This window comes from Lissotriton helveticus, chromosome 8, assembly GCF_964261635.1.
Source record: "Lissotriton helveticus chromosome 8, aLisHel1.1, whole genome shotgun sequence".
NCBI classification, from domain to species: Eukaryota; Metazoa; Chordata; class Amphibia; order Caudata; family Salamandridae; genus Lissotriton; species Lissotriton helveticus.
The window spans coordinates 983,124,504-983,146,883 of NC_136069.1; the positions used below are offsets into that span (position 1 = coordinate 983,124,504).

At 41.8% G+C, this 22,380-nt stretch overlaps 1 protein-coding gene across 7 annotated transcripts in view; it reads left to right on the top strand.

Moving 5' to 3' along the window:
- DMD (dystrophin) overlaps positions 1–22,380 on the top strand; it is a 6,826,337-nt gene that overhangs the window by 2,074,712 nt on the left and 4,729,245 nt on the right. For all 7 annotated transcript variants that reach the window (XM_078657819.1, XM_078657824.1, XM_078657821.1 and 4 more), the window contains exon 23: positions 2,886–3,098. In XM_078657819.1, coding sequence (XP_078513945.1) covers positions 2,886–3,098 — 213 coding nt within the window. The remainder of the gene's footprint in view (positions 1–2,885; positions 3,099–22,380) is intronic.

The following is a 22,380-nucleotide window of genomic DNA, read 5'->3' on the forward strand; positions in this document are numbered from 1 at the left end:
AGGTGAGTGCAGTGCAGGTGAGTGCAGTGCAGGTGAGTGCAGTGCAGTGCAGTGCAGGTGAGTGCAGTGCAGTGCAGGTGAGTGCAGTGCAGTGCAGTGCAGGTGAGTGCAGTGCAGTGCAGGTGAGTGCAGTGCAGTGCAGGTCAGTGCAGTGCAGTGCAGGTCAGTGCAGTGCAGTGCAGTGCAGGTGAGTGCAGTGCAGTGGAGTGCAGGTGAGTGCAGTGCAGGTGAGTGCAGTGCAGGTGAGTACAGTGCAGTGCAGGTGAGTGCAGTGCAGGTGAGTGCAGTGCAGGTGAGTGCAGTGCAGGTGAGTGCAGTGCAGTGCAGTGCAGGTGAGTGCAGTGCAGGTGAGTGCAGTGCAGGTGAGTGCAGTGCAGGCGAGTGCAGTGCAGGTGAGTGCAGTGCAGTGCATGCGAGTGCATTGGAGTGCAGGTGAGTGCAGTGCAGGTGAGTGCAGTGCAGGTGAGTGCAGTGCAGGTGAGTGCAGTGTAGGTGAGTGCAGTGCAGGTGAGTGCAGTGCAGTGCAGGTGAGTGCAGTGCAGGTGAGTGCAGTGCAGGCGAGTGCAGTGCAGGCGAGTGCAGTGGAGTGCAGTGCAGGTGAGTGCAGTGCAGTGCAGGTGAGTGCAGTGCAGGTGAGTGCAGTGCAGTGCAGGTGAGTGCAGTGCAGGTGAGTGCGATGTAGGTCAGTGCAGGTGAGTGCAGTGCAGTGCAGTGCAGGTGAGTATAGTGCAGTGCAGGTGAGTGCAGTGCAGTGCAGTGCAGGTGAGTGCAGTGCAGTGCAGGTGAGTGCAGTGCAGTGCAGTGCAGTGCAGGTGAGTGCAGTGCAGGTGAGTGCAGTGCAGGTGAGTGCAGTGCAGGTGAGTGCAGTGCAGGTGAGTGCAGTGCAGGCGAGTGCAGTGCAGGCAAGTGCTGTGCGTGCAGTGCAGGCGAGTGCAGTGCAGGTGAGTGCAGTGCAGGTGAGTGCAGTGCAGGTGAGTGCAGTGCAGTGCAGGTGAGTGCAGTGCAGTGCAGGTGAGTGCAGTGCAGGTGAGTGCAGTGCAGGTGAGTGCAGTGCAGGTGAGTGCAGTGCAGTGCAGGTGAGTGCAGTGCAGTGCAGGTGAGTGCAGTGCAGGTGAGTGCAGTGCAGTGCAGTGCAGGTGAGTGCAGTGCAGTGCAGGTGAGTGCAGTGCAGTGCAGGTGAGTGCAGTGCAGGTGATTGCAGTGCAGGTGATTGCAGTGCAGGTGAGTGCAGTGCAGTCCAGTGCATGTGAGTGCAGTGCAGGTGAGTGCAGTGCAGTGCAGGTGAGTGCAGTGCAGGTGAGTGCAGTGCAGTGCAGGTGAGTGCAGTGCAGTGCAGTGCAGGTGAGTGCAGTGCAGGTGAGTGCAGTGCAGGTGAGTGCAGGTGAGTGCAGTGCAGTGCAGGTGAGTGCAGTGCAGGTGAGTGCAGGTGAGTGCAGTGCAGGTGAGTGCAGTGCAGGTGAGTGCAGGTGAGTGCAGTGCAGGTGAGTGCAGTGCAGGTGAGTGCAGTGCAGGTGAGTGCAGTGCAGGTGAGTGCAGTGCAGTGCAGGTGAGTGCAGTGCAGGTGAGTGCAGTGCAGTGCAGTGCAGGTGAGTGCAGTGCAGTGCAGGTGAGTGCAGTGCAGTGCAGGTGAGTGCAGTGCAGGTGATTGCAGTGCAGGTGATTGCAGTGCAGGTGAGTGCAGTGCAGTCCAGTGCATGTGAGTGCAGTGCAGGTGAGTGCAGTGCAGTGCAGGTGAGTGCAGTGCAGGTGAGTGCAGTGCAGTGCAGGTGAGTGCAGTGCAGTGCAGTGCAGGTGAGTGCAGTGCAGGTGAGTGCAGTGCAGGTGAGTGCAGGTGAGTGCAGTGCAGTGCAGGTGAGTGCAGTGCAGGTGAGTGCAGGTGAGTGCAGTGCAGGTGAGTGCAGTGCAGGTGAGTGCAGGTGAGTGCAGTGCAGGTGAGTGCAGTGCAGGTGAGTGCAGTGCAGTGCAGGTGAGTGCAGTGCAGTGCAGGTGAGTGCAGTGCAGTGCAGGTGAGTGCAGTGCAGGTGAGTGCAGTGCAGTGCAGGTGAGTGCAGTGCAGGTGAGTGCAGTGCAGTGCAGGTGAGTGTAGTGCAGGTCAGTGCAGTGCAGTGCAGGTGAGTGCAGTTGAGTGCAGTGCAGGTGAGTGCAGTTGAGTGCAGAGTGGTGTGTATTGACAATGTAAATGACAATGCCATTTATTTATGATTTAAAGAAAAAAAAATGTCATGAGCAATGCCAATAGCTCTACCTTTAATGATGCCGAGACCATTGCATTGTAAATGCTTGTTTTAAACGGGGTGAAGCGCACAATGCTCTCCTGGTGGGATAAGCTTCCTGTTCCCTCGTTTACTCGCCCCAGCGCCTCCCTGCTCCATTTCGCTCCCGAAGACCCGTGCAAAAATTTTCCACCTGGTCGAGGCATGTGGCAAATGTATATTGTAAAACCGTACAGAACGGCAAATTCCAAGTTTTTTACAACCAGAAGAATCAATGTACACAGTAATTCTCCATTCCATTGGGGTGTTCTTGTGATTGCATGTTACTGATGTGGAATTTCCAGGTTTTAATGATAAAATCGCATGTGATTTTACCATTGCCCCAGTTCCTTGCATTTTCTTTGTATAGTATTAATGTACAGTGAAATTATTTTTCTTCTTTAGAGTTTAGATGTGTGAGTTTAAAAAAAAAAATGAAAGGTGTGTAACTGAGTAATGTCACAACCTATAGCGAGTCATAGTATAGATTGCCTGGACAATCACCCTGCATATTTGAAATGACTTTGTTTAAAGAATTGACTGTTGTTAAATGTGTTTTAGCTTTTATCCATTTGGGTAATACATTGAAGGATTGTTTCTGTTTATGTGATGCAAGCTCGTTCTCTATTACAGGCCTTAAAGAGTTCCCTACAGGAGCATCAGGACGATATTAACTATCTTAGCAGTACTGTGGATGCATTGTCTGTTAAAGCACCTCCAGAGGTCAGGCATAAATATCAATCAGAAATGGAGGATGTCCTTGGGCGCTGGAAGAAATTGTCATCTGTACTGGTGGACCACTGCCAAAGACTCGAGGACCTGATGGGAAAACTCAAGCAGTTCCAGGTGAGGTTGGCTCTCATAAACTGCAGACTGTCGCCAGACTCGCAGTTTTCGGAAACTTAAATTTACAATGTTGTTTTCCTCAAATAAAACATCCATTTATTTGTCATGTTACAAGCAGGGAAAGCAAGATCCAATAAGAATGCTTTCTGTTATTTGGTATTTTATTAGAGAGGGCTTCTGTGTTTGGTCAATAAACTATATCTTTTTTATATTTTGCAAAAGAAAATAAATGTGCTTGCTACAGCATAGAGGCACGTTTGTTTTTGTTCTTCCGTATGTCCATGTTACACTGTCCTCTCTACAGGAGTGGGCTGGGAGGTATCTGTTAATTGGAGAGCACGTCTGAATCACATTGATGGAGCAAAGCATCAGTATGATCGAGCCTTCTACCAATAACTGGATGTTTAAATGTAATACATCGTTTGATTTTGTGGTGAAATATCTGTCAGCTGTTTTCCTTCAGTGCCTGTTGATAAATACTTCCACAGCAATGTTTGGTTTAGTGAACTGCATGTTCAGTCTAGTCTTGTAATTTACACTGTAGCTGGGTGTGACATGAATACATGAAAAGCCCGAATGAATGCTGACCGATAAATTGTGGGACCCTTTATGAAACATCCCCTTCAACACCACATATGCAAGCTAAATCTTGAAGTGGCAACAGTACGGTGACAGTGCCTGTAACAATGGCAAGCACAATTTATAAAGTTTGCCAACGAAGACTTATTAGATTCTCCTACCCAGATGAGACCTTGTAAATGCAAGGGACTAGATATTGGCTGCTTCCCCTACACCTCATCATTTCTGACTTTATACCAATGCTGAATGCTTCAACATATAGTTCACTCACTAGTGCAATGTTATTGTCCTTCCCAAATCATAAAGTTAGTGAGATAAATAAGAGACCGGACAAGTCTGTTGGTATTTTGAAGAAGCATGTACCTTGATTTTATTTGATGCATAACATGGGCAATCCTCCCATTTTCTCCTACATACAATGTGAGATTAAGACCGAACTTCCCAAATAGCATTGCACTGAGAATTCACAATGTTCCTATTTACATTCGTGTGTGGGCAGGCACAGGAAGGCACACAATATATGCAAGGCAAAGGATTAAGACCTGAATACACCAGCATGATACATATAAATAACATAATTACAAAAGCAGAGATTAGTTTACCGCTTAGTACATCGTCCTTTATCGGGGCTCCCATGACCCAAGCTGGGCACAGTCCATGAAAATATAAAATCATTGGTAACCCAGGAGTAGAGCTAGAAGTTCTGAACTACAAGCTGGTCTGGCCTCCTTCTAACCAACTCATACCCACCTGAAATAACGTAAATCTCCTGGCAATCCTGCGGTAGGGCTGGAAGGCCTGGACCATCAGCAGATCATCTGTTCCACTAACCAACCCAGTAGCCACCTGAAACTCTCATGAAGAGAGTTGAGGTAGTTGGCTCTAAATTATAGAATTTTCCTTTTTTGGCACACATTCCTCCACATGGTGAGGTCACTCGGTGACCATGCCCTACCCTAACCCCAAAAATTTAATTTTCACTGAAACAAGCCCCCTGAACTATCTGATTGGGCAGGGCATGCTCTTCATGATATCTTCTGATCAAGGCAAAAAATGACCATATTAATTGGCTTCCATATTAGGCTAAGATGAAAAGCATTAGGTGATCCGACCAAGTTGCACCAGGCTTTGTAGAAAGAGTCATAGGTCATGCTGACTGAATGAATACCTAAGGACTTGAAAAAAATGAGGTTTTGTTTGGGACATGTTTTAGCCCCACCCAGCAGGAAAATGGGAATATCCTGGACCAGTATAAATCCTGTGCCTAGTACCTGGTAAGAAAGAACGGGAGAGGAAATTACAAATTACAGTATTCACGAGAAGACTCAACCTGGATATTGAGCATACTCAGACTAGAGGCTTTGGATAACAAATGCCATCCTCAGCTGTATTAGTAACCATTTGGGTTGTAATTGAGCATGCAGGGGAAGTGACAATAGCCAAATCTTGGTGAACTGGAAAGACCTGCAAATATATACATTGGCTTCAAGAATGCAGAAATGACAGAATAGATAACCCAGCAGGGAAGCGCTTACTCTAGCTGCTTCTCACTTCTCCTGGACTGTGCTGTGGGCTAGAAGAATATGTCAAGTTACTGCACTGTGATCGGACCATGTTACTGGTAATATTGCTAAATTCACGAGTTAGTTACTTGGAAAAGATACCGTCAAGGGTATGGCCTGCGCGATGGGTTGGCCCCACAACACGTTGCTTTAAGCCAAAACCGGACATGAAGCCTAACAGAGCCACAGTGTCAGGCTTGCTACATTTCTTTAGGTGAAAATTGAGGTCACCCAGTAAGGTAAAGTCAGTGGTAAATAAAGAAGATTCTAGTGGCTGAGCATTAGCGTCAAGAAAATTGGATTTTGGGCCTTGTGGCAGATACAACCATATGGGATTTTTCAGGGCCAGAGGCGCTGGCCCCATTATGCCCCCTGAGGTCCAGCTGGGGGAAGATCTGGAGTCTGTTTCACCTCAAGTGCCCTGAATGACAGCTAGGAGACTCTGGGGCTTGAGAGTGTGGGCCGCAGGGTACTTGGGAGGCTGGTAACAGAGGGATTGCGCAAGAAGCCCCATCAGCAGGGGAAAGGCCACCAGAAACTGAGAAAGGAGAAGACTGGTTCGAGGAGCCAGTAAAATTAGTTATTCGCAAAGTGCATCTGTTTGAGGCCAGGAGGCCTATTGTGAATGTTCCTGATACTAGAGCTGGTCACCAGGAGTAAAATGAGCCTGAGATAGTCAAAATCAGCCGAACAGGAAGGGGGTATGATCCTTTAAAGGTTTTAACCTTTCACACCCCTGAAAGAAAGCAAACGGGAAAATGGGTGCATAGCACTTTGCCACATTTCCTTAAAATACCCTTGGGATGGACTAGGGCCTGAGGGCTGGCACAATTTCTTTACCAGCCATTGGGGAAAGAGCAATGTGTGGGGCCCCACTCCCCAAAGGTTCTTTAGGCTCTGCGAGCCCCATCCCTCAGGGCCTGGAACAAATATGCGTGTCCTGTGGACCCCATCCCCTTAACATCAAGGCAGGAGATATGTAGCACCACTGTGCTTTGATGAAAGACCTCAGACCCCAAAAACCCACCAGTGAAGACTTGGGGGTGAGAAGGAGCTCACTGGCTCCTATGCCGAAAGCTAATGATGTTGGCTTAACAGAGGCAGCTCAAGCAGTCGGGGGCGGGTCTGCTCACTCTGCCACAAAGTCCCAAGACTTCTGGTGCCCTATGTGGGACAAATACAGAAAAATACAGAACCAAAAAAGGACACACGGCTGCATATGTAATTTAGGCCACCAGAGCTGCTAATAAAATATGCATGCTCCCGCTTTTCATACGATTCTTACTTTCTCAGTATGACTGTGCCTTTGGGCAAAATAAGCATAAAATATGTGAGACTGGGCCCACACATACCATGAGAATATGCTGGTTCCTGGCCAGCTCAAAGAGCGTCATCTGGGCCACTAAAGTGAAAGGCCACTAAAAGAACATGACAACCCAAATTCACCCAAGGATATCCTGATAACAAAATCTTACCCTTTCAATTGTAACTCAGGCATGTCCAAAGAGGTACACAAGAAATTCACAAGTGGCGGTTCGAATATTTATTGAGGAAACTCAAATCTTGTGTAAAATATATGCGCTGCAATGATTTATCGAATGAAGCAAACCAAGTGCACCAGCATGACAAGAATGGTAAAAAGGACAAATAATTCAACTATATTACTATTACATTAGATTATATGAGAACATATAAGGGTTCTCCTACCAAGCTTTGCCTATCCTAATGTGCTAATCTGACAGAATAATCAGTACTATAACTGCACACTGATAATTTGGACACTATTTGTTGGGTTGGCATTACTTCATCTACACTCTCCTCCACCATGAGGTCTGAGTTGGCAGGCACTTTCTTGAGCCACACAATAATTTATATGGCAATCTCTCCTTCCCGTTGCACAGACGGCATGATTCCTTTGATCCCAACCGCAGTCCACACAACTTTTTCGAAGGGCATCCAAAATTCTAACCAGTCTGTGTGTCTTTGATCAGGACCTGATCTCCTAGACCTGATCTCCTATGCAGCTGCCTGTGTCCCTGGACATTCTGACTTTACTGCTTTAATCATTTATTTTCTGCTGATGCCTGTGATTGTCAGTTTGGTTGAAAAGGTGGGGTTCTCATCTGTATCAAGTGAACTGTTATCTTTGACGGGTCTCTCCAGCATTATGGTGATTGGAGCACACTGTGCTATGCTCTGAGGTGTGTACCAATAGCTAGGTAAGAAGGGGTACAGGCCAATTCTAAGTCTTCCCCTAATCCACCACAAATGGCAGCACTTTGAGTGTGTCCATGAATCTCTCTATGTCACCATTTGCCAGGAGCCACAATAGCATGATCTTCCGATGGAGAATCTCTAGACCTTCCAGTTCCTCCTTAAATTCACCCTCCTGGAACAGGGGTCCATTATCAGTCTTTATTACTTCTGAGAGGCAGAAGGTCTCAAATGCCTTCTCCGACAGGGGGTGAACTTTCTGTAAAGCCATCAAATTCATTAGCTCTACCACCAGGAATCAGGAGTATCCATTAACAATGACCATGTGAGCCATCCATCGGGGAAGACTCCAATACCAAGGCTTACCTTGGTTTAAGGTGTTTAACAAGCCTCTTCTTTGGAGGTGTTTGCTCTTCCTAGGGGCTATCACTGTGGACAACGTTTCACACACACTTTCACAAGCTCATCTAGCGCAGTGAAGCACACCTTCTCCTGGGTGTGGAACTTAGGGCTCAGTTTATATTTGGTGGCAAGCATACTCCATCGCAATAGCAATGACGTATGCTTACCACAAAGATAATGGTCCTCCCGCCCAATTTATATGTGGGTGGACCATAGTTTTGGCTACAGCGGTGACTATTGCATCACCACCATAGCTAAACCTTTCTAAGGATGGAGTAAAGGCCTTTGCAGAAGTGGCTATATATCAACCTGCTTATTAAGAACAGATAGACATATAACCATTTTCTTACTGTACATCACTGCCATGCAAACCCTGGCAATGAGGAACAGTAAAAAAGGAATCATGCAGTGGTGATAGTTGCATAATAGTCATCATCATTTCCCATGACTGGAAGGTCCTTAAACAGTTTGTATATCTCTTGTGCTGCGGAGTGGAGCAGAAAGGATAATTTTAGAGTTCCATCATTTTCCCTAGTTGGTCTGAAGTCATTATTGAGGTGGCCGATCCACATCTTCTACCTGAGGGCTACTATGTCGATATCAATTAACTCACTAAAACACCACAATAGAAGCATGTGTGCTTGCTCTGCCCATGAGGTGTGCTGATGGTGCCTGTGCCTCTCCAGCCATTCTCTGTGCATCATCTGCCATCTCTCCCTGGGTTTGAGCAAAGTGTAATACATGCCAACCCTCTTACATTTCGGGTACTCCTTCCAGGGAAATGTTTACGCGTGGTCTCTCTTCGCAACTTAATTTGTCTTTTGGAGCTGATTACTGGGTTAAGTGGCTCATGCATGTTTGCCCGACGCACATGTCGCTATGCTAGCTGAGCCTCCAGTTCGCACCTTGGAATTGCAGTGATTTTTCTGTCACACTTGGATGTGATACTCAAATTTCATCACTAGGTGACATGTGATTGCCCATGCAGACTTCTTGGATGTGCTACTTAGGCGATAGGGGAGGCCACTTAGCCTCCATGTCTCCTAGCTCACAGGAAGCCTGCCTCTGGTCTGTCTAATAGGCTGGCTGACTTCATGGTAAGCCACGCTGCATCTTTGCAGTGGGGTATTCCTCCATCTGCTCAATGGTAACCCTACTAGGAGAGTGACACAGTGATATGCACCCAGGTGGGTTCCTGCTGTGTCGGGTTTGTGTTTGAAACCCCCACCTCTTTCTCATGGGGGGCTTGAGGCAGGCCGCCAATATGCTGTGTGCAGGGTCAGACATCAGCCAGGAGTTTGGCTTGCTCCACCAATGTGAACCAGTCTGGTGTGGGCTTCCCTAACTGCATGTGGGAGATAACTGATGCACTCTTAAAACAGAGTCACTATTTGGGGAGTGGTCACAATTTGGAAAAGCTCCCCTATTTATTACCTCAGCCAATCACAATAGGAAAGGTGTGTGCTGCGGTCATCTGTACCTTGTAGAGCCCGGAATGCACACTACAGGCACAATATTTACCAACCTCGAAAAGACGAAACACAAATTGTAACTTAACCATCCCTTTAATGCTTGGAATCTGTAGAAATCGAATCCTACTCACCTAATGTGTCTAACTTAGCTACCGATGTTAAATGACTCTACCATATATCTCCGCTAAGTACAGATAGTGGAATTACCCACAATAGTTATCACATATGCCTGTTTCATGATGTATTGCCCTGTTTTTCATGAACTTGTCTTGGTTCAGCCCCGCTAAGTGCTTCTGAGCCCTCTCTGGAGTTGATGCTACTGTTGCTGAATCCTGTTCAGATCCACCATGGTGTTGTGAGCCCATCTTTCTGCAAACTTGTTGCCTCCACCTTGGTGATTTGCTCCTCTGATTATGGACCACATAAACAAAAGAGAGGGACTAGTCATGTATAATTTTCGATTGTAGTTGTGCCATAATATCACTTTAAAAATGGTGTACAATGATTACAATTCGGATAGAAAGTGTCATCTACAACATCCACTGTTCTGGTAAAGAGTAATAAGCCTGCATTGTCTGGTTTAGATTTCATGACATAAAATACCAAACAAGAACAGCAAATGAAGTAATAAATCCTGATGAAAAGGTCACTCATCCCTTACCATTTCTTCATAAAGGGGAAATCTTTTCAACAATCCTTCCCACTGCTGAGTGCAAGGTATTAAAAGATGCGTGTTTGCATCTGTATCAAAGTAGAGCCTCACATAGCATAGTGGTTACTGGTGATTCTCAGTTTGAGGGCAAAACCTTTTCTAATAATAAAAAAGCTATAAAATATTAACAAGGTAAAAGAATTTAGAAATCAGCCGGTCATGCTAGGTCTGTAGAGGATTTCTTCAGACATGGATTTACAACTGCAGGCTTCTACACATCGTGAATGATATCTGAAACAATGGAGCAATAACATCAATACTTGTTCTATAGTTTTTGCTAATTTCGTGAATTACTTCGGTACACATAAGATGCTTTCAGGGCCGTTGCAGAAGCTGTTTGAGCGCATATCTAAACAGACAGGGCATCATTTTACTGGCATCTAACTTGACCCACTGCTAGCAGTCTATGATAGACTAATGCTGCAATATTTATTATGATTTAATATGCAACACCTTTGTTTAGTATAATTCAAAGAAAGCAGTTCTGATTTTCACCTGACTAGCACTAAACATGATTGCTCCATGAGGAGCCTTTCTAACTATTTTCTCTTGGGCAGGGAAATATGTCCCTCTTGTCTGATCAGAAACTGTAGCTTATTTCATGGTGCTACCCACTTCTTACTCCCTGTCATCCCTCAACTCATTGTGGGAGCTCTGCCTGCTGCCATGCAAGCTGGGAATCTTAAGGGCAGGGTCTTCGCATCCTAACATGCTGAATTCCTGAAGTGGCAAGTGCCCCACCATTGGGATAAATAGTCCTGCTCTTCACATCACTCACTACATCACCTGTATGTTCTGGGTCTTCTCCTTGGTCTGAAGACTGGATGGTAGCAGGTACAGCTGCAGATGCAGGATCCTCAACTTCTCTCTGACTTCATAGGGACGAAAGGCCGCTGGGGGATATCCTGGGATGGAGAACGGGCCCTTAGTTTTTTTCAAGATATATGGATATATATATATATATATATATACATTCACTGAAAAAACCATAGGTTATAGACCATATATAGTTAGGAATTAGCATTTAAAAAACCTTATTTTACTCACACAAAACCATTGAAATTCCATATATAGTTAGTTGCACTAACTATATATCGCGCACCCGCAATCCACTGCTGATGATGTCACATATTACATCATTCATGACATGGTCAGTGACATCACTGATGACATCACTGATGACATCTCAAATGACATCACTGATGACATCTCAAATGACATCACTGATGACATCACTGATGACATCATGACACACCAATACCAGTTACTACATACGCACTCACTGATTCCTATGTCTACACACACATTCACTCATTCACCCATACAATCACTCATACATACAGTCACTCATTATTACAACACTATCATATGCACTCATACACCTATGCAGACAGTCACACACTGCCACTCATCCATGGAGTTACTCACACACCAAGTCAGTCCTGTGAAGAATCAATCACACTTCCATTTCCTCATCTATACAGTTAAACACAGAACACCATACTTCAGTGACATCACTGATGACATCACTAATGACATCTCAAATGACATCACTGATGACATCTCAAATGACATCACTGATGACATCATGACACACCAATACCAGTTACTACATACGCACTCACTGATTCCTACGTCTACACACACATTCACTCATTCACCCATACAATCACTCATACATACAGTCACTCATTATTACAACACTATCATATGCACTCATACACCTAGTCAGTCCTGTGAAGAATCAATCACACTTCGATTTCCTCATCTATAGTTAAACACAGAACACCATACTTTTCACACATATACTAACACATACTTACTCTCTTATACAATCACTGATACAAGTACACATTGATATGCACAGAGTCACACACCTCCAAGCCAGCCACACACACACTCAGTCTTCCATACATCCACTCATTCTTCAATGTGTAAAACGTATTTAAACTTTACAAAAACACACAGACACTAGATGATGTCATCAGTGATGTCATTTGAGATGTCATCAGTGATGTCATTTGAGATGTTATCAGTGATGTCATTTGAGATGTCATCAGTGATGTAATCAGTGATGTCACTGACCATGTCATGAATGATGTAATATGTGACATCATCAGCAGTGGATTGCGGGTGCGCGATATATAGTTAGTGCAACTAACTATATATGGAATTTCAATGGTTTTGTTTGAGTAAAATAAGGTTTTTTAAATGCTAATTCCTAACTATATATGGTCTATAACCTATGGTTTTTTCAGTGAATTTTCAAGGTTTTGTAAATGCTAATTCCTAACTATATATGGTCTATAACCTATGGTTTTTTCAGTGAATTTCATTGGTTTTTTAACAGCTAATATCTGTAGCTGTAAAATGTATTCTTCTTTAAATCCAAAAATTTATTTTATGTTTATTAATAATTTTTTTTTTTTATATTTTTTTTTCTTCGTTCCCGCTTCGCGAATCGGGAAGCTTCCCGTTAGCTGACCTTGATGCCACGAAATAGACCGCGAGCCAGTAAACGTTCCTTTACCGCAACTGCCGCGTTAGAAAACAACATCGTGACGCCTCCCGTCCGCATGACGTTTCGCGTTGTCGCGTGATACGTCATATGACGTGCTACGTTAGCGAACTGGTACGCTTACCGAGGCGCAAAGCGCAGGTTTCTGGAAGCAAACCGGGAGGCCCTGCAAAGCGCGTAACGTAAACACAGCAGGTCATGTGACTTGGTAATAACACTTTTCATTGGTTCATTTCACTTTTGGTTCCCTAATGATGTAAGACTAGGTTATATAATCTAAAATGAACACTTTTCATTGGTTGAGAACTATTGTTTTTCCCAAATGATGAAAATCCCTCCTTCTTTCCTCACTCTGACTTTCATCATTGTGAGAGAAAGACCCTTTGTTACCAGTGAGCAATGGCTTCTTTAGTAGCTTCAGCTGGTGCTTCCCCACCACCTCCACCACATCCAAGGAAGAGTGGACCACCTGCTGAAGTTATAATTCAGCAAGAAGAGGAAGAAGAGGAACAGGAGGAAGAGCACGAAGAGAGGCACTTTTTGCCTGAGGAGCCCAGGACGTCTCACCGGAAAGAAAACTTCATTTGGCAATTTTTTAAAATTCCCAAAGGTCAGAAAAAAGTAAATGCAAGATACGTAACTTGCCTTATATGTCAAGATAGACTGTCCAGAGGGACCGACAAAAAATACAGTTTCGGAAACTACACAATGCATCGCCATATGACTAGGTGGCATCCTAACAACTACAGTGCTGCACAGTTTCGTAACGACCTAGATAATCTCCCTATTATGGCCAGAAGATCTGTTGTACCGGAAGTAACGGGACCAGAGGGCGGGGAGATGGTGCCAAATATACAAACGAGATTTCGTGAAGTAAAACAAGTCTGCGTACATTGCAGTGGATTCATTTGCTACGGAGAAAGTAGCATCACTCTGATCAACAGAGCTATTGACTATCATATGCAAGTTTGTACGAAACGCCCCAAATAATAAATTCTTTTTTTTGTTTTGTTGCTCCTGTTGAGCCCTTTACAATGAATCGTTTTCGTTGCCCCCTCCGAAAAAACCCCCCAAAAAATATAAAACTGTTCAGAAAAATTCAAAAAAAGTAAAAAAATGTTCAGAAAAATAATAAAAAAAATATAAAACAACAAAAACAATAAAAAAAAAGTTCTTTTCAGAACTACCTCCCCGTTATTAAAAAATTGGTACAATATTTGGAACTGTGCCAACCTCTATTTCTCTTAGTTCGCTTCCCAGTTCGCTCGCCGGTACGCGAACCGGAAGCGAACCCAAAAATTTTTTTTTAAAAAAAGAACAGTAAGTATAAGGGAAGGAAACAGACAGTTATGTTAAAAGAAAGACAGCTATAGGGGAGTAAACTAGAGATACTATTACCCGTAATCCACTGCTGATGATGTCACATATTACATCATTCATGACATGCTCAGTGACATCATCAGCACAGGATTGCGGGTAACAGTATCCCTAGTTTATTCCCTATAGCTGTCTTTCTTTTAACATAACTGTCTGTTTCCTTCCCTTATACTTACTGTTCTTTTTAAAAAAAAATTTTTAGATCAGTCAGAAACAGTGAAAGTAATGAAATATAAAAGACTACGTAGAATATGAGCACTGTATGCAACAACTTTGACACTTACAGAAGCCTCACCTTCTCCATGCCTCCTACACAGTTCTACATGTACATCATAAATGCAAACAGAACAGAATTAATTATACATGTTAAATGGTTTATTTTTGCTGTTCTCAGAATGTATCAAATTTCACTAAAACAGTGACTTGAAGGTATTCATCATATAACAGCGGGGAAAAAAAACACAATCAAAATGATTGTGTTTAAAAAACCCATACAACATAACAAATCAGAATTCAGAACTCCTTAAAGTTAACTTACTTTCCATGACGGCCAAGGATGTCCTATGAACAGCTTACACTCTGTTGTGCTGTTATTACTTTCAACCCGCCACTTTCTGAAAGAAAACCTCCATCGTTTTCAAAAACATGTTACATACAATAAATGACTTCTCGCTCTCTACCACACGTTTCCACAAGGCCAAATCGTGTCTGAGCCATTTATAACTCTTAGAATTCTTTTAAGCCAATCCCGTCATGTTGTATTTCCGCAACTTTCACAATTAAAATGTTGAAGATCATTTTCACAATCCTGGACTACTAATATCTTCCCCTTCTTGCTCAATCATGTTCTACATTTCCTATCACACTGATACTGCTTACTATGAAGCAGACTTACACTACCTTTATGACTAGTACAATTATTTAATTCTCTACATCACTTTTAATCACAAAGCAATGTAAAACAGTAGACAGCATTGCAGACTTACATTCCCTCTACTCCATGTTTTGATTGGCTGCTTCAATTAGCTTATAAAAAGAAACAGTTTTTCTGAACTCATTCAAAGTGCACGTATTTCTCCATGACGTCCAGTGTTATGGTAAGAAGTTATGTCTCTGTACTACACTTATCCTCAAGGCCAAATCGTGTAGGAGCCATTAGAACTTCTTGAAATTCCTCAGAGCACATCCCGAGATTCTTTCCCTAAAATGTTGGTTTTAAAAACACCAGGTAAGAGTTTTTAAGGTCATACGGCAATTTTTTTTTGAAAATTAAAACAGAATCATTGCAGAATGACCAGCCATTTCTACACTTTAAATAAGCTGTATAATGTCCTGATGTTATTGAAGGACCATCATGATATATAATTGCTACAGTTACAAATGTCCTTCCTGATATTGACAACTGTGAAGCCACAACATTTTTAATTAAAGTTGTCAATTTTGTTCCATCAGGCCTACATCGTTGGAACATTAAAATGACATACTGGCCATATGTTCGTATAAATAATGTGGACATCATTTCAGATTTACATTGGCTACACTCCATGTTGTGATCAGCTGCTTTTACTAGCTTATTAAAAGAGACTGATTTACTGTCTGGCAAAGTTAAATATATAAATCTTTCTGAGTCTACACTAGTAATACTTGATACCCTACAGTTCTCGCAGTCATGCTGCCATTGATAAGAAAGCCCAAACAGGTGATCTACATCTACACCTTCATCATGCAATACATCAAGCATATACATTAAAAACTCCTGACAATCTTGCTGACTATTTTGAGAGAATTGTGTTTGGCCTGAACATCTGTCTAACAGATTTCGAATTTCAGACACACTTTCTATGTTTCTTCTATCAGTGCTACATTTCTCTAACACAGAATTTAACAAACTGCAAAATCTTTGATCAGAATTGACCACAATCTCTTCTTTTACATTTTCTAGAGAAAACAAAACATTAACCACTACATTAGCATAGCAGTTGACACCAGAACTATTTTCAAATTGAAAACCAACAACATCTTCAACAGAATCCTTTTTGTTTCTGCTTATAATTTCAGGTTCATCGACTTTTCGTCTTTTTGCTACAACCTCCCCAGTATTGGTCACATTTCTTCGTTTCCGGCCTACCACACGTTTCTCAAACAAAGGATACTGAGGCAAATGTGGCGCATACTCTCTTCTTAACCTATTGTATTCCTTAACACAATCTAGATCCGCACAAATGTTTGTGACATCACACTCAATCAAGTACAATCCCGATAAAGTTCTAACTCGTGACAATGCCACATATGCCATACCCTCCTTGAACACAGAACTGCCAATATTCACCAATGCACAGTCTACACTTAAACCTTGCGATTTATGGATTGTCACCGCATATGCCAAGCAAACAGGAAACTGCTTACGACGAACATATAAGTCTGTTACAAGCAAAAATCTAGCAGAACAACGACCAATTAGCTGTACTTCCTCAATGCCATCAAATTTAATTTTTAAAAATTCAATTCCATCTCTATTTCTGTATTTCACGAAATCAACAACATTACCCATTGATCCATTTACCAGACCTCTTTCAACATGTAAATTCCTTCTTAAAATTATACGGCAGTTCAAGCACACATTCAGAGTCTTTTCAAAACCCGCAGTTTTAGATATACTCTTCTCTAATGAATCCAATTTTGTTTTCAGATTCTCAGACAAAATAATTGTTGATCCCATATGCTCTACTCTGTCAATAGCTTCCAGTTTCACAATCTCTTGCTTTTCTAAATGCAACATTTTGTTGTTGAATTTGGCACATTCTGCAAGAGTTGGCATCAAACATATTCCAGATTTTTTCTCAGTAACTTTCTGAAAAATATTCTCAGGCACAACATCTTCGTCTGGATATAAATTTGTCAGTAATCGTGCATGTAAAGCTTCTTTCCCATGCTCGGTCACTTTTCCAATTCTAACATCTTGTAGAATAGTCTTGTAAACTTCATCCTTTGCCTGACGCATATTTTCATGCAGTTCAGCATAATTGAAGTTTAACCATATATTGACGTTGCCAATGCTCCCTAAGCACTTCCTGGTATCTTCATGCGTGAGCATTTTGAACACAGGTTGCCCTTTCACTGGTGTCAGCTGCAGAAGATCTCCGAAAACAATGATGTGCTTGCCACCAAATAACACATCATACTCTGTTTTGAGAACTTCTTGCATTCTCAAATGCAAAAAGGCAAGCATGACATTGGAAACCATGCTTACTTCGTCAATGATAAGAAGTTTCATTTTCCTCAAGACTCTTGAAACTTCAAAACAAGCATCTCCAGATAGCTTGTGATATTCTAATTTGTTGTCATGCTCCACTGGCAGCATCAGTAAACGATGTAAAGTAATCCCTTTAATGTTATGTGCTGCCAGTCCAGTTGGAGCGGTGACAACACAAGACAGCGATGACTCTGTCCTTTCCTGCAAATAACATGAAATTGCTTTAATAAGGAAACTTTTTCCAGTTCCCGCTTCTCCACTCACGTACAGTCGGACAGGCTTCAACGACGTACATGAGCACTCTTTCTTGTCATGACTTAATCCATGATCAATTTGCATGGTAAGTTCGTCATATATTTTCCTCTGCTCAACGTTGAGTTGTCTTTCCAACTCTTCTAAGTTAACCGCATCCTCCTGAGCATGTGCCATGGCTCTTTCCACTTCATTCATAGCAGTGGCAGCTTCATTTTCGATAAGAGGTCCTCCTAGTGGATCCTGACTCAATGAAGCAGAACTCTGACTGTCCTGAGAACTGTCTCTGGCAATCTCGGCTGCAATCGTTGCTTCCTGCTCAATTTCCACATTCAACATTTCTACATATTTGGGAAAAGCAGGACATTCTATGGTCTCCTTGGCAGCATTGAATGAGTCTTCGTAACAAAGGAAATCTCCAAGCAGTTCCTCTTCTGCACGCCAAGGCTTAAAAAGTTGCAAAAGTGCTAAATAGAAAAACTCCTTTTTTTCAGGAGATTCGCCACTCAATTTTCGATGGTTTATCAAGTGGCATTTTCTTTGCTTGACCAGACATCCCTCACTTCCTATTACAGCATACACTCCTTTCTCAGTATCTTCTTTGATGTTCCTCTTGAATATGTAATTTTGCAGAACCTCATACAGACAAACATTCTCGAGGTGACTGCTTCGATTTGGATAATATGTATCCAACATGTTGCTCTTCAAAATGTCGGTACTGTTTGGCTCCTTTTCCGCCAAATACTCAATTTCCCGCACAGGTTTGAGAACTCGATTACGCGTTGCAGCAAGACCAACACTCGCCCAAACGATACTCCTGGACTTGGCATAGAGACTTGCTGAAGACAACCGGTCAGAACATTCGTAAGCTCCAATTTCTCGATGCGACAACATCTTCAGACTGAAACTGTACAACTTCTTGCTGAGGCTCTTTTCATGGGAAATGTCCTCCCACATATCCTTCAATTCTGTCTTCTCTTTTTTGGTGATGTAAGATGTCACATACCGAGCCACAGCCATACAGTTATCAGCCACAAACTGTATATCCATGTTAGCATTCCACATGGACAAAATCACTGGGTTGTAGTCGTTGATGTACTTAGACTCTTCGTTCCTCTTCAAATTGTATGTGTTTTTAGGTGATTTCTTCATCACATTATGTCGCAGCGAAGACATCAAACTGTTCACTCTTCCTTTAGAAATCACCGGTCGTGGAAAGCCGAAACGACATTTGGTGTAGAACTTGTCTTTGTTCCGGAATTTACGACGACAGTACTTTCCACATCGATGGCTTTGGAAACGTAGAACTTTTTCTCTTAGGCTTTTTTTCTCCTTTGCGTTTGGAACAGCACACATAGAATACTGTTCTATGAAACTCATCACTGAGTCTTCTGCATCCGTTCCAAATTTAGGTGCATCCTTGATCCACAGCAACATATGTATATGAGGAGCACCTCTTGCTTGGTACTCCTTCCTCCAGAAGAAATCCAACACCTCTCCAAGAGGTGGATTCTTCTTATTCATGATGAAAGACATCATACCTTCAAATCTATGATTGAAGTACCTACATACATTGACTGGATCCAAAGAGCACAGTTCTCCGGGTGTCTTGAATTCGATGTTTTCTACGTTAGCATTTGCCTCTCGTAGAAATTCAAGTAAGTCTTCCCAGCCATACTCAGCACAGCTCAAAGTGAGGAACCATGTGGGAGTTCCTAAGTTCCTCAGCATACATTTTAAATCACCATGACGACGGTACCAGTACTCATTAGTACCACGCTGACACGCCATGAGATTAATCAGGTGAGAATCCAAAATACTGTCTTGGACATTGACTTTATCCATAAAGTCACTTGCCGAGATGTTTTGCATGTGTATACCACTTTTCAAGATGTGGTTCACTGCATATGACAGTCCAGACAGATCGCTTTCAAACAGGAGATGAAACAAATAAGGAATGCATTGTCGAAACCTAGGATCTCCTGCATACAATCGCAAAGTCCGGTATTCAGAAGCAGGAATTTGATGAGGTCGCTCATCATATCTTCCTCCCTGACCTGTTGGAAAAAGCTGTGGGAAACACCGAGCTTCCAAACTTTCCTCCCAAACACTAATGGGACTCCCTTTCGCTTGTTTCATTTGAAACAACTCAATAGCATTCCCCATGACTTCCTTGGAATGCAAAGGATGAACACTATAATGTTCATATATTTCTTCACTAGTACAGGGTTCTTCTTTCTCAATTTGACCAGCACACAAATCACTATCCTCTTCCTCACTTACTTCCTCTTCTGCAACATATACATTTTTATAGTATTTATTATATTTTTTCAAATACAATGTTGCCCTTTTGACTTTCCTAACATCTACTAAATCTTGCCATATTTTCTTATTCTTTGTCGGAACCCCATTAACTAAGATAACAAGAGGTTCCTCTTCCACTTTTTCTACTCCAATTGTGTTAATGTTTTTCTTCAAATCTAGAGGCAAATAAACAACTCTTCCCTTTAATCCTCTCTGTAAATCTGATGCAGGCAATTTCCCTGTCTTTGGCTCCATTCTTACAATAGCCTGAAAGGGATGGATACTTTGAATCAAAATAGATTCATAAGTATTTAAATCCTTCAATTCAGAAGGAATCTCAACCAATTCCAGATTATTATGAACTGCTCTAGCAGGCATCTGGTTTTGATTTAATTTGTTACAACAATAAGTACACACACGTTGATCCAATTCCAAATCAAAACAATTTTCTACCATCAAGTATGTTGTAAAATCCTTCCATTCACTATTATTTTCCCTTTCACTTTTTCCATATAAATCCACTAACTTAGTCTGATTCTTATAATAAGTGCGTCGACAACACACACAAGTGAAATTTGGCCTCTCACTTGATTTCACCTCAAACGTCGCAATTTCCCTCTGGAAATTATCTGTACTGGAAACCTGTACACTATCTTCCACATTACTCTCTTCTTCTTGGTCAATTTCAACATTCTCCTCTTTACTTCCAAAGTAACAAAACTCAATTTCTTCACATATATTCTTCACATCTATTTCAGAACCATGCAAAAGAGCAGCGTATAATTGTTTAAGCATAATTGCTGGACTCTTAGCATAATACAACATTCTAACTAATTTCCTCACTTTATTATGATGCACTGCTAGCATCCTGAAATGATGAAAAACACTCTGGCATACTCTCCTGGAAAGACAAGCCAGTGAATGACCATGCAAACCTATCACTTCTCTAACTCTGCAAGGATCTAATTCTTGCAACAACTTCATTTTCTGCTTCAAACTTTTCTTATTAAATGACCGTATAAAATCACAAAGCAAATTGATGGAATCCTGTCGTACACTGCAAATACTACTACACTTCCAGGTGTACACAGGACCCTTAGGACGTCTCCCTAAAACCTCATTACCTAACACCTCTTCTATCTCTGTTGTCACAAGTTTTTCTTTTTCAACTGGACAACCATCTTTCACTTCATAAGCTCGACCACTGGTGTCAACTGCATGCACCAAATCATTATCCTGGAAATAACTCTCCTCATTAAAAAATGCCTCAGAGCTTGAACTATGCATCCATTCTCCAGAAAAAACTTCACAAAAATTACTACGATTAACTATTCTCTTCCATCTACTATTTCTTTTGAAATCATAAATTGCCTTGTTTAGCTTCCTAATTCTATTGATTGTCAAAATAAATAACTTACGTTTAATTTCAAATGCCTGATCAATAACTTTCTCAACTATTTTTTTTCTCTTATAAAAAACCACTTTCTGTTGACCTTTCTTAATATTTTTTAACAAATTGCCAATTATCCTGTTGCGGAACATTCATTTACGAATGTTCCTAAACTGTTGTTTCCTTCTACTTTCATGCATAGAGTTATCTCTTACTCTAGCAGTAACATTTTTCATTGGCCTTTCCTTACCGTTTGAGTTGCTTCTCCTTTTCTGGACTGAAACATTTTCTGCAGTAATATTTTTTTTACTACAGATATTTCTTATGAATGTTTTTGTACTCTTACCCGGTGCTTTCTTGGTGACTTGACAAATCTTTTTGTTAGAGGACTGCTGCTTTTTTTCATTCACCTGCTGTCTTTGACGTTTTGCAGCCTTTCTCACTCTTTCTTTGCTTGGCATCCTAAAATCTTGAAATAATCTGCAGTTGAATCTGTGGTAAAATATAATAAAAAATGTTATTAACCACTATTACCCAACAGTAAATTAATAACAGTCATCAAAAACTTAACACATTACTTAACATTTTTACATAGAACATTTTTTTGTACATGGCAAATTTAGAATACAGAAATAGCAGAAAAGAAATGGAATTTATATTCATTTTACCTGTGCTGTTTTATATATGAATCTGATCTAATTTTATGACCATATTTTAATATTTTATTGAAGACACTACACATAACCTGTTTTTGAAGGTTTCTTTATTTTTAAATTAAACGGTTTAAATATTTACTTTTTATTTATTATAAATTTATAAAATAAATGTTTATAGTTCCATAGGCTCAAGCACGTCAGCTTCCCATCCTATGTCATACAATTCTGACAAATCTGCATCCTCATCACGTTCTTCTTCATCCTCAGGATTGAAATCATCCAAGGGATCAACATCCACTGATGTTTCAATTACGAGTTCAATGATGAGGTCGAAATGCTAAATCACTGATGACAACATCCAGTGACTGCATGTTTCTGTAAAGTTAAAATATGTCTTACATATTGAAGAATGAGTGGATGTATAAGTGTCTGGATGAAGGATTTAGTAGGTGCGTGACTGACTGTATGAGTGAGTGATTAAATGTGTCTCACTGAATGCATGGGTTAGCGACTAAATTGTCTTAATTTGTGCATCATTATGTCTGTTGTGATGTAAACTGCTGCATGTGTTGATCATTAGCTATACGAGAG